This window comes from Strongylocentrotus purpuratus, unplaced genomic scaffold (assembly GCF_000002235.5).
Source record: "Strongylocentrotus purpuratus isolate Spur 01 unplaced genomic scaffold, Spur_5.0 spur5_scaffold_21, whole genome shotgun sequence".
Taxonomy (NCBI): Eukaryota; Metazoa; Echinodermata; class Echinoidea; order Camarodonta; family Strongylocentrotidae; genus Strongylocentrotus; species Strongylocentrotus purpuratus.
The window spans coordinates 34,028,586-34,044,266 of record NW_022145607.1 but is presented as its reverse complement, the minus strand read 5'-3'; the positions used below and the strand labels follow the sequence as shown (position 1 = coordinate 34,044,266).

The window sequence follows — 15,681 nt, the reverse complement described above, 5'->3', positions numbered from 1 at the left end:
ATCCGCCTAGGTGGGATTCAAACCAAGGATCTTTGGTCTATAAACAGGCAGCCGCTTTACCGACTGAGCCAACTAGCCTCCTCTATTCACATCTATGTACATCTTTATACATAACTTGTAGATTTCCGTGAGAAATATTATACATCAAAGGGCAGGCATACATCTTATCTTTCAGAATACCTACACTTATTATTTAGGGTGAGATTTCCTTTCACTTTCACAAAGTTTGTATACTTTAGGTCTATGGATTAAAAGAAAATTTAATCTTGAATTGGTAAGAGGCAAAGAAATCCATTCCTCTCGTGGACACATTTGAAATCGTTTAAAACTTTATAGTAAATAAAGAAATCATAGCATACTGTATGCACAGCAGAGGATCTTGGAAGGCCTATCCCGAATGGAAGCACTGAATTGATAAGGGCTCTTGACTCCCCTATATAGGAAGTCCATGGATAGATCCTTGCTCGGTGCCTACATCCTTTGTTGTTAATCATTACCCGGGCGTAAAATGGATACATTGCAATGTTGCGCGAATATTATTTCCAGGGATTATAGAAAAAGCAGCATTTATACTAATGAGGCTGCTGTGAGTACATAAAACAAAATTATTATCACCAATATATCACCCAATACAAAATATTGGAATATATTAACTTATCGAATTGGGATAATTTATATATATATATAATATATAGTTTTTTCTCAACTGTATGCCTCCAGGAAACTGGTTTGCAGAATCTGAAGTGGAGCCATCTTTCATGCGTACAGCATGGGGAGGAGTCTTTAAGGTCCAAAACTACACTCGCAACCCCGATGACGATATTCTACGACCTTCCCGTATCCATGACCTGGAATATACCTCTTTCTCCTATGACAAAAGCACGGTGACCCTCAGCTGGACTGCTGTAGGAGACGACTTGGACAAAGGAAGGGGTAAGCAATCTTTCATGTCTTTTAGGATCTTTAGATGGAATTCGGCAGAGGCGGCACTCTCGAGGGGGGGGGGGGGGGGGGGGGGAGCAAGGGGCAAATAACCCCTCTAATAAGTGCCCCTCCCCGAAAATTTCCTTTTGCTTTGGCTGAGTGCCCTTTTCCTTTTGTAATGAATGCCAGAAAAGTCTTCGTAATCTGAAAAGTGTGCCCCCCTTTTTACACTAAACGTTGCCCTATTAAACTACATGACGTATTCTACTCAACTGCTATTAGAGGCACCTTCCAAATTCAATTTGTTTAAACCCAGTGCCCCTTGAACTTCATATTATGAATATCCAGCTAATCAATTGCCCTTTGATCAAGGTTAAAAAAATGAAGGAGTTTTCAAAGTCAAGATAACTTCATTATTATTACCTAATGTCTTTCATATTAAAGAAGAGGTAATCATAACAACATTACTTGCTATCTCATCAGGATTGGTAATTGTTATCTAAATAATAAGATCTAATCGGTGGCAATTAGACCTCTCAAATCTCGTTTACTCGTTCCCTCCGCTTGCTCGCAACTGAATTTTCAGACGATCACACATACCTATAATGTATGGTGCTGAAAAAATGTAAAGAAAAAGTGTTGAAGTTCATCAATAATAATGGACATGTATTTTTTCCACCACAAAGCCTCAAAATACGAACTCCGCTATTCTACCAACTATTATGAGGTCCGAAGCAACTTCAACACTAGTCATGAGGTCACACAGGATCAACTCGTCTCCGGGAACCTATCCTTAATCAGTCCTGCTGGGGTTATTGAGACCGTCACTATTTCACTCCCTGAGAGGGGGAAAGAAATCGTCTACTATTTCGCAATTCGGGCTTGGGACGAGGCAGGGAACGGAGGGGACTTGTCCAACATCGCCTCCCTGTCGATCCGCTACATACCAGCGTCTGTACCCACCACCGCCGAACCAATACCAGTATCAGTACCATCCACTACCGAACCAATACCGGCGTCTGTACCCACAACCATTGAACCAATACCGGTGTCTGTAGCCACCATCAAACCAACTGGGCCAGACATCCTGGCCCTTATCATCGGGTTGTGTTGTGCAGTGGGTGTGGCAATCATCGTTAAAGCATTTGTGAATAACAGGAATGAACAAAATATTCGCAAAGAATTCTACTTACACCCATCTTTAGCTAGTAAAGGCTAGTTCAGATATCATTAGTTGTTATATGCGTGCAGTTGCCATTAATTTTACACGAAATGTCAAAGACCGGCGGCTTTTGTGCGGCGGTTTGCTGCGCCAAATCAAAACAAGCCTTAATAAATCGTAATTAAATTGTCGAATACTGGTCATGTAGATTAACAGTGAAATAACTTTGGAGAAGTCACATTTGGGATCACCTATATTCGGGTGGGAATCCCCCTATAAAGTAATATTAAAAAGCTTAGACAGATACCGACATGTAATTCGTCCAGAGCTCGTCACGTAATATCGATTGCGATAATCCAAATGGTTATACTTTCCTGGCCGGTAAGATTTTACAAGCTGGTGAAATGAAAAAATTTAATCAATGCATGTCGCTCTCTTGAGGACTGTATGTCACCAATTACACATATAACACCAATACCCAGGGTCTTTTTTTTTTCAATAATTTTGTTCATGATTTTTTTTTCCCCTTGAAATTATTTTTTTCCATTTTTCCCCCCCAAAATAGGGGTAATTTTTTTCCCCCCCCAAAAAGGCACACCGTCCGTGGTGTAGCAAAAAGAAGGTTTTAATTTTTTTTAATTTACTTATTGTGGTATAAAAAAAAATATTGTTCATGGCAGCCTATCGGCTGAATTGAGTTCAATTAATTTAATAATAACACAAGGATACTGCACAAATACAATAGTATTAAAAAGTCATTAAAAATAGTACATTCATAACAAAACATGGGTACACCTTAGATCAAATATTATTGATGGTGGGATAACAGAAGTGGGTAATGGAGGTGAACAAATAAAGGTTTTATGATATGACTTAAGCAAATTCATAGGCAGAGTAGGCCTATTGTCATATGGGTGCAAGGTACATGTATATGGAGAACAAAATGGACACATAATTCACCTAACATGAATGGACAGTGAAATTATAGTTTCATTTCCTATTTTTGGCTAAAAGAGAATATGATTGGTAGTGCAATATTGACATTAATATAATCCATGTAAAAAACATGTACCTTCAGTTAACAATTACATTTTTCATTTAATAAACACATCTATAAGAAAACAATTTGATTTACGTTCATGCTTAGCATTTTAGAACAAAATATCTGTTATTACATTATTCCAGTTTTGAATCGAGTAACCTCACAATGAAGGGAAGTGCGCTCTTTCTGTAGCGGTCATGTTCGGCAAAAGGCAGAAAGACAGGGAAAGTAGGGGTAGATTGCAATTTCTTTCTTTCATCTAATGTTTTTATTGGTATTACAATAATCGTCATGACAGATTGGTTAAAAGTAATCGTGATAAATTCTTTAAGTTGAAAAATGACATGTGTGTACTTTTTTGTAATCATTATATTAGTAGTCTTGATTAGAAGGTTTAGTATATTCTGAGTCCCGTTTTGACTGACTTTATCTTGCAGAAGAGCTTGTTGGATCGACAGCAAGGGTCCAAGTTCATGTAGAACAGAAGGACACCCGGAACACTGAGGAAGAAGGAAAGGAGGAGGAAGAAAAAAAGGAGGAGGAAGAAGGGGAGGAAGAAGAGAATCGCATTGCCATGGAAAGCCTGCCCCATGTAACAGGTTAATGTTGTGTTTTGAACAACATGAGCAGATATTAATTTGGAGAATAAGGAAACACAAATAATGTCTCGCTGGTGCTATCAGTTTTTTTTTAATGTCTATTACAGTCCCAGGCATGGCAGAGACGCGAAACAAAGAATAAAGTATTTGAATACTTTGTATCGGTTAATGCTTGGTTTATTCATGATTCGACGACGGTAACCCGACACATGCTCCGGCGACGATTACTCCGGTGACAAATGCTCCGCAAGAAGCGACGATTGCTCCGCGACATTTGCGCCGTGACATTTGCTCCGCCGACACTTGCTCCGCCGATAATATTTTTTTTCATGGGTTATTTGTTTATTTTTAATTTTTTTATTTAATTTTTTTTTTTGATTTGTTAATGTTATTCAGGGCCGTAGCACGCATTTTGAGAAGGGGGATGCGTTTTATTTCCCCGATTAGAAGACACTGATGGACAAAAAAAGTGATAAACCTTTGCCAAAGACGAACAATTTTCTCAGCCTTGACGCGACCTTCTTTCAACAAATAGTGATTTTTTTTCTTAGGCACAATATAATTTAAGGTAATATTTATTCCCTTTTTCTGCCTGCCTACAACCCCTTTTTTAAATCAATGATTATTTCACGAGCATGTAGACCTATACTCCATTTTATTTCTCATTTTCCCCGACGTTTTGCGACGCCGCGACGGCAGAATTTACCGTCATTAATTATACCGACACCGTCCCGACACAAAGTTATAGGCCAATACAAGAATATGGAAATTAAATCTTCCTATATTCTGTTTTGTGTCCCTTTTCCCTTGTCTTTAGCCTTTTCTTTTCTCTTTTCTTGACCTTTTCTTGTCCATGTTTTCTTGTTCTTTTCTTTTCTTTTCTTTTCTTCCTATTTTCTTTTCGCTGCAAAAGGGAGCATTTGTCTTTTACGGGGCACTCCTGCTACGTCAGCGGTGCATTTGTCTTCAACGGGGTACTTTAGGGACGGAGCAAATTTCGGCGGAGCAACTGTCGGCGGAGCAAATGTCGCGGATCAATTGTTGCTATTTGCGGAGCATTTGTCGACGGAGCAATCGTCGGCGGAGCATGTGTCATGAATTATCGACGACATGAGAGCGAGAGTAATTCAAGCTCATGTATACATGTATACAACTGTGGATGTTGGATGGCGTAATCTCTGTAAAAACTTTACAACACTTTTCAACAGAGATATGTCTTAGTGAAAATAGGTCTACCGTGAGTGGTCTATATAGCAAATAGTAAGTTGTGTATTGTGCGGCAAAATGCAGAAAAGGCAAGGCGAGTTTTCTTTTATCGTATTATTTCATTGTGTTACAACCATATTGATGAGAGATCAATAAAAGGTAATTGTGCTTCATCCTTTCAAGTTAAAAAAGAAATTCATATAGATTGCTGAATTCCATAGATTGTATATCTAAATTCATATACCTTTCCTCAACGTAGAGTCTAAACCCAGCAACAGTTAAAAAAACAAAAAAAAACATACCTTTTAAAAGATAAAAACTTTAACATTCATCTGAATATTCTTCTAAATGAGGAATAATTCCTTTCACGAAAAGGATACTTCAGAGTGCATTGCTCTTTGGTGCTCTATAACTTATGTTAAACTTGCTAGCATGTTGAAGTACAATTATGCATTCTATTGGTTGCTGATAGTTTGCAGACAGATTTTACTGGAAATGTATCTTATGATTTTTATACTAGATGAAGTAAATTTCAAACCAAACAAGATGGAATGTTGTAAGAGAGTTGGAGTTGAAGGTGATAAACTTCAACTAGATACCTTCGGGATTGAACTTGAGATCCCTCCCGGTGCTATTGACAGCGAAGCGCCGCGGGACATTTATCTTCGTGTCCTGACAGACACTCCTAATCTTGGCATCAGCAAAGAAGAGATGTCAGTCTGCTTTGGTGTACAGTGCTTGGCCCCTCATGACTTAGTCCTTAAGTTACCTGTGACTTACACAATACCTCACTGTGCTGTGATTACACGATACTCCAGTGTGGAGGCAGTCTTGTACACGGGAGAGGGAGAATACTCACCCGGTAAGTACGTGTTTACCTGTATACGCATAACATTTCTGAACCCAGTTTTGAGGTTGTGCTAAAGTCATCTAAAGGTACGTGTTTACGAGCCAAGGAATGTTTAGGTTTTATGGTAAAAATCGTTAAAAAATGAAACAGGTCATACGAGTTTGTACTGCGCAGTCAATCTAAATTACAAATTTGTATACTCATGCTGTTCAATCTATAGCAGTTCATATATTTCTTATATTCTAAATTAACCATGACTTCCCTCCTCAAATCGGCAACATTTAATAAAACAATTTCCACTCCTTCACAGTTTGATTTTAAAAAAAAATAATACTATGAACCGATTTGAACAAAAATTGCCAAATTGACCCAAAAATTGCCAATTTGGACACGGAAATAGTAATTTTACATTCTACACCACGTTGCCAATTAATGATAAGTAACAATTATATCGCTCTTATTTAGAAATGGAACATTGTACTGCATTGGAAATAGACTTACACATTTCTGTTATTTTTGCTTTATCCGCTCATGTATAATTTGTAATTAATGTGGATCAAACGATAAAAATAAGACATCTCTAAAAGATGACACTCAACTGCTATATGGGTTAACCATACAATTGTACATCTTGTAACTTTTCTTTATAAAGGGTTATCTTCCCCAAGTAAAATCACAGCGTTATAATGATAGTAATAAGTTGCAATTACATTTCGAACTAATTATATTTGCTGGTTTGTTTTTGGCTTGCTTAGTTATACTGACATACATGTACTGAGTTATGGATATAGATCTTAGATTAAACCCATGTAATAATTTGATTGTAAGGTCGCTCAGATAAAACAGTATGACGAGGGTACCCTGCGTTGTATATATAAATGGTTTGATTTATTGAAAATCATCTCGCAGCCCGAAGGCTGAATTGTGTGACTTTTTACAAATTGATAAAAACATGACAATACAATAAATACATGTGAAATCAGACATTACATGATGTAAATTCAAAATTGGTTCAAGTTCATAGTAAAAATACAAAAATATAAAGATATATATAAATGTGAACATGCAATCATAATTCCTCTCCGATATGCATTGATTTTAACGAGTCCTGTTTGTTTGTAACCATGCAGACAGGCTTTTAAAATAGTAGCAGTAGATTGTAAAAGTGAATAACTGCGTGATTTTAACAGATTAAAAAGATCAGTAAAATAAAGTGAACCATTGGAAATTTACTTCAATTTGACGGAGAATAAGTTAAGATTTACAAAAGCAAAATATAGATATACAATTAATATTCATGGGTTTAATACGGATCATGTGCTGATCGGTTTGTAAACGGGCCCAGCTTTTTCAAATCGTCACAATAGAGACAAAAACAAAGTTATGGATACAATAGGAGAGAAGGGGGAAAATGAGAAAGAGAAAAGAAAGAGAGAGAGAATAGGAGATAGAGAGAGAGGGAGACAGAGAAAGAGAGAGAGATGGAGAGAAAGACTGCTAGAAACAGAGGAGATAATGGAAGAGGGGAAGAAGTTAAGCAGTTACTTTTGAAACAGCAATGAAATTGTCAATTAACTGGATACAATTCATTAAAAATATAATATCATGTTACAAACTGGTAAAAATTCTAATATATTAAGAATTGAAAAGCGAAAAGTGTAGCTATGTCTGATGATTGTAGTTAAAAATCATTCAATAGGTCGACCAAGAATGGAATTGGGCTTCTTTTGTATCTTTCAGTCCTGCATCTGATTGCAGGATAAGGAGCAACCCTTCTCAGAGATTAATAATATCTATTCTTGCGTGGGCGTGACAACCAGTCCCTGAACTGAGGTGAATTTATTAGTGATTTAGCAAATCTCTGGCAAAGTTCTCGCCTTTTACTGTCTAGGGTGTGGAGATTGCCATTTGTAGCGCATTTTCGTAGATCACGTACATTGATCCCAGTTCAATTTTGAGAGCACGTTTCTGGATCCTTTCAATCTGGGCATTTTGTTGGTTTGTTAAACCTGGATGCCACACTGGAGCAGTATATTCAACGAGGGGCCTAACATAGCCTGTGTATACACAAAGTAAGTCTTTACATGGTAATTGGAATGGTTTCAGGATTCTTAGTATATACATGCACCTATTTGCGTTACGCACCCTGTTATCGACATGGCTGTTCCATTTCAGATCTGTTTGTAGTAGTATCCCCAGGGCTTTGATTGATTGCACCTCATCAAGGGTCTGGTCCCCAAGACTTACATTAATTGGAGGGAGTTGAGTTTTCTGAAGTTTACTCTCATTACATGACATTTACTGGCATTAAGCTGCATGGCGTTGTTAGTGCACCATGTGTTCAGTTCAGATAGGGTATTGTGGATTTCTGCAGCCGCACCCCGTGGCCTCGCTTCCGCTATTGTCATGTTATCAACGTATTTCCAATGCTCTAATTTCGAGGATGCCAATGCGTCGTTGATGAGGACTAGGAACAAGATCGGGCCTAATAATTAAGCGTGTCCCCTGTGAGACGCCCGCGTTTACTGTAGCCCAGGTAGACACGACACCTTGGTAGCGAACACATTGGGTGCGACCAGTCAGAAAGTGATAAATCCAAGGTACAAGTGAGGGACAAGGCACTAGGTGAATAAGTTATGAGATTACTACTGTATGATCAACTTTATCGAAAGCCTTTGAAAAGTCCGTTGTGACTAGAGTGGATGTGCTACCTAATTTGTCGGCATGTTTCGTTAGAAGTTTGTATGAGGGTTTTTCATGCACCTCATCATATTTCTCATTGATTACTCTCATGAATTACGTAGCTTTTCGTGTACCTCTCCTATGAATATAAGGAAATTGTATAATAGGCAAATACCTACTGTAGTTTCTCTCATCAACTATATGCACAGAAGACCTAGCTCAATTTAAGTGATGGTTTTATGTTTTGTACATGTATATAAATAAATATAGTTAGTTACTTACATATCTGTTCATATTAGACGCAGAAGTAAAGGAACCAATTCCATTAACACAGTCCGGAATACCCAACTGCAACATCGAGAGAGATTTACTTAGATTGCAGATGAATCACTTCTGTTGGGCGTTCATCAGATTCAAGTTAAATGTCTTTTTTGGAGGGAAGCGAATGTGTTGCCTGCCATTTGCACAACAGCAACTACCAGAGGAAAGAACTCCTGTCATCTTACGTGCGTATCTCTATGATGGCGTGAAAGGAAGCAAGGAGGTAAGAATACAGTGTAAATGTATTTGATATTATAAAAAGCATAATTAGTCAGTGTCACAATGTTAAAGCACATACATTTTCTTGATGCCATTCAAATCAACTTGAAAGCCTTACAAGTAAAATCTAAGAAGTGTCACCTTGACTTTTTATTTGCTATTATTTGTATTTTGTTGAATCATTTCGTGACAGATAGCGTCCCAGGAGGAAGAAATAGGTTTCGCTCATATTCATCCTGAAGCAGAGGTTCTAATCAAAGTGGCAGAAGTGGACGTCAAAATGACTTGTTTCATAAAGGATGATCCAATTGGAAATCATGCCGCACATGTAAGTTTTCCTTTATGATAATAATTATCTCTATACGTGACATTCTATTCTCCTACATACTCCTATAACATCGCCATGTACCTTCCCCCTCCCCTTCCCGGCTGCTATCGACTCAAGCATTTATGCTTATGATAGTTTGCCTCTGCATTTACTTTGATAATTTTACTTACTTTCATACTTTGAAGTTTTATATATACATATATATATGTATATGTATGTGTATTTTTTTGTGTGTATGTATTTAAGTTGTGTCTCTTTATGTAAATCAATTATATTATATAATATTATTGTTATTTTAATGTTTTATATTTTGTATATTAATTAACGCAGAAACATCTGCTAAAAACAATGATAATAAAATAAGAACAATAATAATATTTATAGCAATACTTGAAAAAAGATAATAATAATGGTTGTGATTTTAACCTGACTGGTAAAAAAGCATTAATGCTTGTAAGTAAGCAACCATACGGCCGACGGCTTTAGGTCCTCTCCGAGGGACCTGGTAATGAGGATTAATGCCTTAACAAATGGCACTAGCGCATCGACTTGGTTTTCGTACCCGGGTCACCGGATTACGAGACCACTGCTCTACCGACTGAGCTATCGCGCCTCCTCAAAATAAAATAAAGATGGAATTATAATAGAATAGAATAGAATAATACTAATAATACGATAATAATTAATTCATATTAGTAAGGCACCGAAGTGCTCAAGGGGCACTAGTCCATAAGACAATGCAGCACTTATGTCTGTTCACAAGATGAGTAGGAAAAAACACATCGGAAAGGAATAAGAAGTAGAAAGAAGCTAAATCAGACAGATTTTGTAAAAATTGTTTTTAAACTCTTGAACTGATTTGCAATCTTTATTCCCTCGATGGAGAGCTATTAACAGCAAAGCCCTTGCACGAGCAAATTGGTGTGGTGTGACTGTGTGTGTTAGAGATGGTCACTACACAAGCAGCACAGTTGTGCTATTTTGTAATTGTAAAAGTTGATGTTGAGGCAAATTTAATAAAAGGGCTTTTCCAAGATCAAGGAGAGATGAGATCAAAGCGTAGGCAATCTTCTCTGTGGCACTGTGAGTTAGGTATGTATCTTTGAATCCCTAAGTTGCACAACCTCAGTTGCACTACCAAACTGACTCCAAACCAACTGTTTTTCCCCATTTTCGGGTAATGTATTAATTTCTTTGGTCTCTAGTTGTACTGATCGATATAAGTCTCTGTGTGAGTGGAGTATTAGATGATAAAGAATATGGTAATCTTACAGTGATAAACAGCAGACCACTTGAATTATTCTCTCAATTTTTAATCATTTACACACAAATTATACTATCACTATTGACCCCAAAATTATTCAAATTGTTTTACCCAACTGTTGTTAATTTGAATACAATTGATAGAGATTCTTGCTAGCTAAAGGGTCAGGGTACATATACTGTCCTCCAAGCCAAGGTTGGTTTTGAATACAGGCATATTTTGTTAAACCTCCATCTCTTTCAGCATGCTAGTCCTACACATGAATATTAAAAAAAAAAAGATTGTCACCTTATGATCGTATGTTTGATTTGGTTTGATATAGTTTGATTTTATTTGATTTATTTAGTGAGAGGAAATGAGTGCATCACACGTAGCTTTTTATACAATGACATTGATGTATATAACAGAAGAAAAACATTGTTGGGTAATTCTATCTTTATTTTGTAGACAGTCACGTATGATGAATTGCGGATAGGACGCCGGTGGACAAAGTCCTTTAACTTGGACCTGAGCAGCCAGCTAGATAAAAGAATAGTAGTGACGCTGAAAGTAGGTCAGACAGGACAATCACTGGTAGAACTGCTTTGTATGTTCAACTTTGCAATGTAAGTTTGCCATTTAATACAAAACCTCAATACATGACAAAAAGGGATTAAAGCCCAATACAGATAATTTAATGTTGTCAGTATGCTATAAGTTAAAACCAGTCTGAGTTTCGCTCGCAAATAAATAATAATTGAATTTCACTATTGCTGATAGTTCATGTGATATTATATCAAAATCAAAATCATAAGATTTCAAATTGAGAAGACTCGGGAAAAAAGAATGTAACAATTATAATAATCTATATAGTGCTTAATAAAAAATAAAACAATCCAAACGCTTTACAGATATTGATACGGTTATCGGATTCATTCGCGCACAATGTGCAACCTCTCTACTCCCTGGGATGTATTTCATGTCTGTTGTAATATATACCCCTCCAAGCAAATTAGGGTCCGGGAAAGGTTGTTTGCTTATATACATACATAGCCATTGGCTACGATTTATTTTTCTTCAACACCGCCTCCCCCTGTTATCAGTATATGTAATTAGATACATACTATTATCCCTTTTTTATGATTTATTTAAGGAACAGTTCAGGTAAACTAGACGACTTTGAAAAAAAGCTGACCACTGTTGCTCGAAATGTTGCCACGCGTGTTGATATAGATAATCTCAGGAAGGCTCTTCGCCTTCAACCAGGAGATGTCCAACATTATGTCAACGATAATCCAAATTCATCATACATGGTTACACTATCAATGATCCAAGACTGGAGAAAGAAGCAAACCAAGGCCACAGAGTGCGGAGCTCTGAAGGATGTTCTAGAGAAAGCTGGTCAAATTCATCTCGCTAATGAGCTATTTGGTACTTAATTGGATGCGAATGATATGCTTCTCTATACTGAGGACTGTATTGTTCAAATGATATACATGTATATATATTAGAGTACAATGGTTGCGTAGCTTAATCAAAGTTCCCCCTTGTTGGGGACGTGATGAACATAGTAACATTTGTAGTATAGTAAATCGGTTTTTAGATATCTACTCTTTATTTGCTACTGTTAAAAATGCAATTTTGTACGTACGTGTATATTTACGATGACTTTACATTATGTTCAGCGCATCCTTTCAAGCCTTTGCAATAACCCGTAGTCCCGTAATAATTTTCACTGAAATTCACTCGTTCCCATACGCATAACACAGGGACCATACGGTTCCAGTAGACGATAAGTTAAATGATGTTAATGAATTAAACTGTCTTTCCCTATTGCTATTGTAATGATATTTTTTTGGAATAATTTTTTATGTAATGTACTATCTGTAGGAAAGTATTTTCAAAATGATGTTTCATAGGTATTTGTATGTATATTTTTTTCTTCTTTTGAAATATGAATGGAGTATTAAACATTGCTGCACTTTGAAGTAAAATCATCAGTAATTGTATTGGCTTCAAAGAATCATGCATGGTTCTGTTCATCTGGTCTAAGATGATATAGTTCACTTTTTTAGTACTTAAAACATCATCACAAAGATTCTGAAGAAATCAAAAAAAGAACTATATCAACATTCTTCTATAGCCCATAGAAACCATGTTCAGATTATGTAATATGTCATTGTACTGTTCACACATTTCAGTAGGTGATGATGGACAAGAATTATGAAATTATGAAATTATGTTGATTTTCGAAAGTCTAAGCGACCATTCTTTTACGCACTAGAATTGAATGTGCATTCAGGAAAACAAAGGCCCAAGTTCGCATTCATGGTAAACATGTAATATAAATGAAAGGGAAATCATGTTTAATTTCCTATGTTCAAGTTCAAGTTTTAATTCCATTTTCACCAAGATAATGGTATCTACACAGATAATGGTATCTACACAGGTACATGTATGATTTGCAATTGCAAATCCATTTGTGATTGCTACTTTTATAAGGAATCATGCTGCAACTTTTTTAGCTAACCCATTTTTTCTCTAATTTGAGGTATACCTTGGATTTTATTGTAGAACACAATAATATTAACCCCTCAATAATTAATATATTCATAATTTTATGTATTCATTGGTATATTTTTATACCATCAAAATTATGTACTATACATTCATACAGTGCTTTTATCATGGTTTGTAACGAAATATAATTAAATCAAATATACATGCTCGCTAATCTGAAACATTTATAGTCATTGGCAAGATCTAATCACATAGATTCGAAAGAAGTACAAAGTTTAGATTACAATGTGTAAACCTCAGAATTGTGATGAAAGGAGACATGGAAAATTATATTAGTAATTTTAGCAAAGTACAGTGCAAATTAAAGACGCGTAATTCAGGCGTTATGCAGAGGATGACTAAATGTGTGTTATACATGTATTGCAATGCTAATTCTCCTGATACTCTCACCATAGGTGGAGTAAGGAAAAGTACTATTACAACAAGAATTATCAAAGGATTGCACAATTGGGATTTACTGTATGTTAGGGAAAGGTAACTGATTATTATAAGTCCCTCTATTTTGTGCTCCTTTCTATAGATCATTACCGGTGTGTTTAAATAAACAGATCCAAAATATTCCATCAATTGTCTATCGTCAGGATATGATAAAAATCGTAGCTGAGATGGAAAAAAGTAAAGTAGTAACTTCTTCTGTAAACATTAGATACTGAAATATATATGTAAAAAGTGAAATATGGTTGCAAAGTGCTGCAAAATAATCTGTAGTGAGGAAATGATCTACATGGTATGGTATGGTATGGTATAATTTATTTATTCACGGTTAAAAACATAATACAAATGTGCCCGCATTCAGCAAAAGCTGTTTTTCAGCAGGGCCGTGATTACATATAACAGAAAATAAAACAATGAAAATACAATTTACAAACAAATATGCAAGTTATAATAAGTGAACATATTTACAGAAATTTAAGTATAAAATAGAATCATAGTGATAAAGAGAGGGGGGGAAAAAAGAAAAAAAATTATCTACGAGATGGAAGAAGTGAGCAAATAATCTTGAATTTTACTAATCTCAATGTTGTAAGATTTAAAAACATTTATAATTCTGATATCGTTGGGTAGGGTATTAAAGAGTTTTGATGCATGATATAATGGACTATGTTGAATAAAATTAGTGTGAGGTCTTGGAAGGGGGATTTGTGAATTTGCGTAACGGAACCTATAGCTTACATTAGTATTAAATTGGATCAATGACGATAAAACAGGTGGACCAAGATTATGTAACAACTTAAATATAGTAACTAAAGCCTGTTTGACCCAGTATTCTTTTAGCATGTCAATTTCAAGGGTTTTATAAAGAATTTCAGTGTGATATCTACTATTCACTCCAAGTACAGATCTCAAACACCTATTTTGTAGAGTTTGAAGTTGTTTTAACCGAGTTTCTCTACCGTTCATCCAAATCGTGCTGCAATAAGGTTTTGTACAGTATTAATGCTATCTTTTCATCTGTGAATTGTCTCATTCGCTTTAGAGCAAAATATGTCTTTAAAACCTTTTTCTTTACATGGTCTATTTGTGGGTTCCATGAGAAATTGCAATCAAGCAAAATCCCAAGATATTTGCATTCCATTACTCTGGTTAATTTTTTGTTATTCAGACGAATATCAATATTACAGAAACGACTCAAATTTGACTTTGAGCCGGTTAACATGACCTGACATTTGTCAACGTTAAGCAACAATTCATTATTTGAAAACCATTTCGTAGCTGATTTCAAATCATCATTGATTACTTTCTCTAATATCTTTGGGTCTTTTGATGCAAAATACATGCAAGTGTCATCCGCATACAGAGAAAGGGAACATTTGTTGATTGATTTATATAAATCATTCAGAGTGATAATAAACATCAATGGCCCAAGGATACTTCCTTGGGGCACTCCACTTGTTACTTTCCTGCTCTGTGACATGCTACCGTCTACCAAAGTGCATTGTTCCCTATCATGGAAATAATCCTGAAACCAGCATATTGAATTTTGATCAAAACCATAATATCTTAGCTTTTTAAGCAAAATCTCAAATGATACAAAATCGAATGCTTTTTCTAAGTCAAGCGTTACAATACCTACTACATACCCATTGTCTAATTGTTTACAAACATCTTCTGTGAGAGATAAGAGTGCAGTCAAAGTCGAATGTTTTGGGCGGAAGCCGTGTTGGTTATGACATAATAGTTCATTCTTTGAAAGGTAATCATACACTTGATTAAACACAAGTTTTTCCAGCACTTTAGATAATACAGGTAAGACCGATATTGGCCTATAGTTGCAGGGATTAGCTCTATCACCACCTTTGTGAATAGGCGTCACCCGGGCCTTTTTCCAGATACAAGGAATTTTCCCCTTTCTTAATGACGCATTGATGATATGAGTTAGCGGTTTAACAATGTATTCAATAGAATCTTTTACGAAATTGGCTGGTATTTGATCGAGGCCAGTGGCCTTATTCCTTGCAATATCATGAATACATTTCAAAACCTCATTATCTGTAATCTCTTTAAACTTAAATGTTGAGTTTACT

The 15,681-nt window shown here is 35.9% G+C and overlaps 1 protein-coding gene across 2 annotated transcripts; it reads left to right on the top strand.

Moving 5' to 3' along the window:
- The first annotated feature begins 3,463 nt into the window (after positions 1 to 3,463).
- LOC105440163 lies at positions 3,464 to 13,874 on the top strand. 2 transcript variants are annotated; one of them, XM_030994575.1, is made up of 6 exons: positions 3,464 to 3,727; positions 5,454 to 5,795; positions 8,765 to 9,009; positions 9,199 to 9,333; positions 11,045 to 11,202; positions 11,730 to 13,874. In XM_030994575.1, the coding sequence occupies exons 1-6, from the start codon at positions 3,703 to 3,705 to the stop codon at positions 12,013 to 12,015; spliced, it is 1,191 nt and encodes a 396-aa protein (XP_030850435.1). In that variant the 5' UTR covers positions 3,464 to 3,702; the 3' UTR covers positions 12,016 to 13,874. The 2 variants fall into 2 exon arrangements, with proteins under 2 accessions (XP_030850435.1, XP_011668317.2); XM_011670015.2 differs by lacking the exon at positions 3,464 to 3,727 and having other exon boundaries at positions 5,254 to 5,795.
- The last annotated feature ends 1,807 nt before the right edge of the window (positions 13,875 to 15,681 follow it).

What these genes read in the sequence shown, in the direction of transcription:
- LOC105440163 (XM_011670015.2), top strand. Translation starts at nt 5,282, where the DNA reads ATGAGGAATAATTCCTTTCACGAAAAGGATACTTCAGAGTGCATTGCT. An exon ending in TTGGAAATCATGCCGCACAT is followed by an intron (nt 9,334 to 11,044) that starts GTAAGTTTTCCT and finishes TTTATTTTGTAG; the next exon opens with ACAGTCACGTATGATGAATT. An exon ending in TGTATGTTCAACTTTGCAAT is followed by an intron (nt 11,203 to 11,729) that starts GTAAGTTTGCCA and finishes GATTTATTTAAG; the next exon opens with GAACAGTTCAGGTAAACTAG.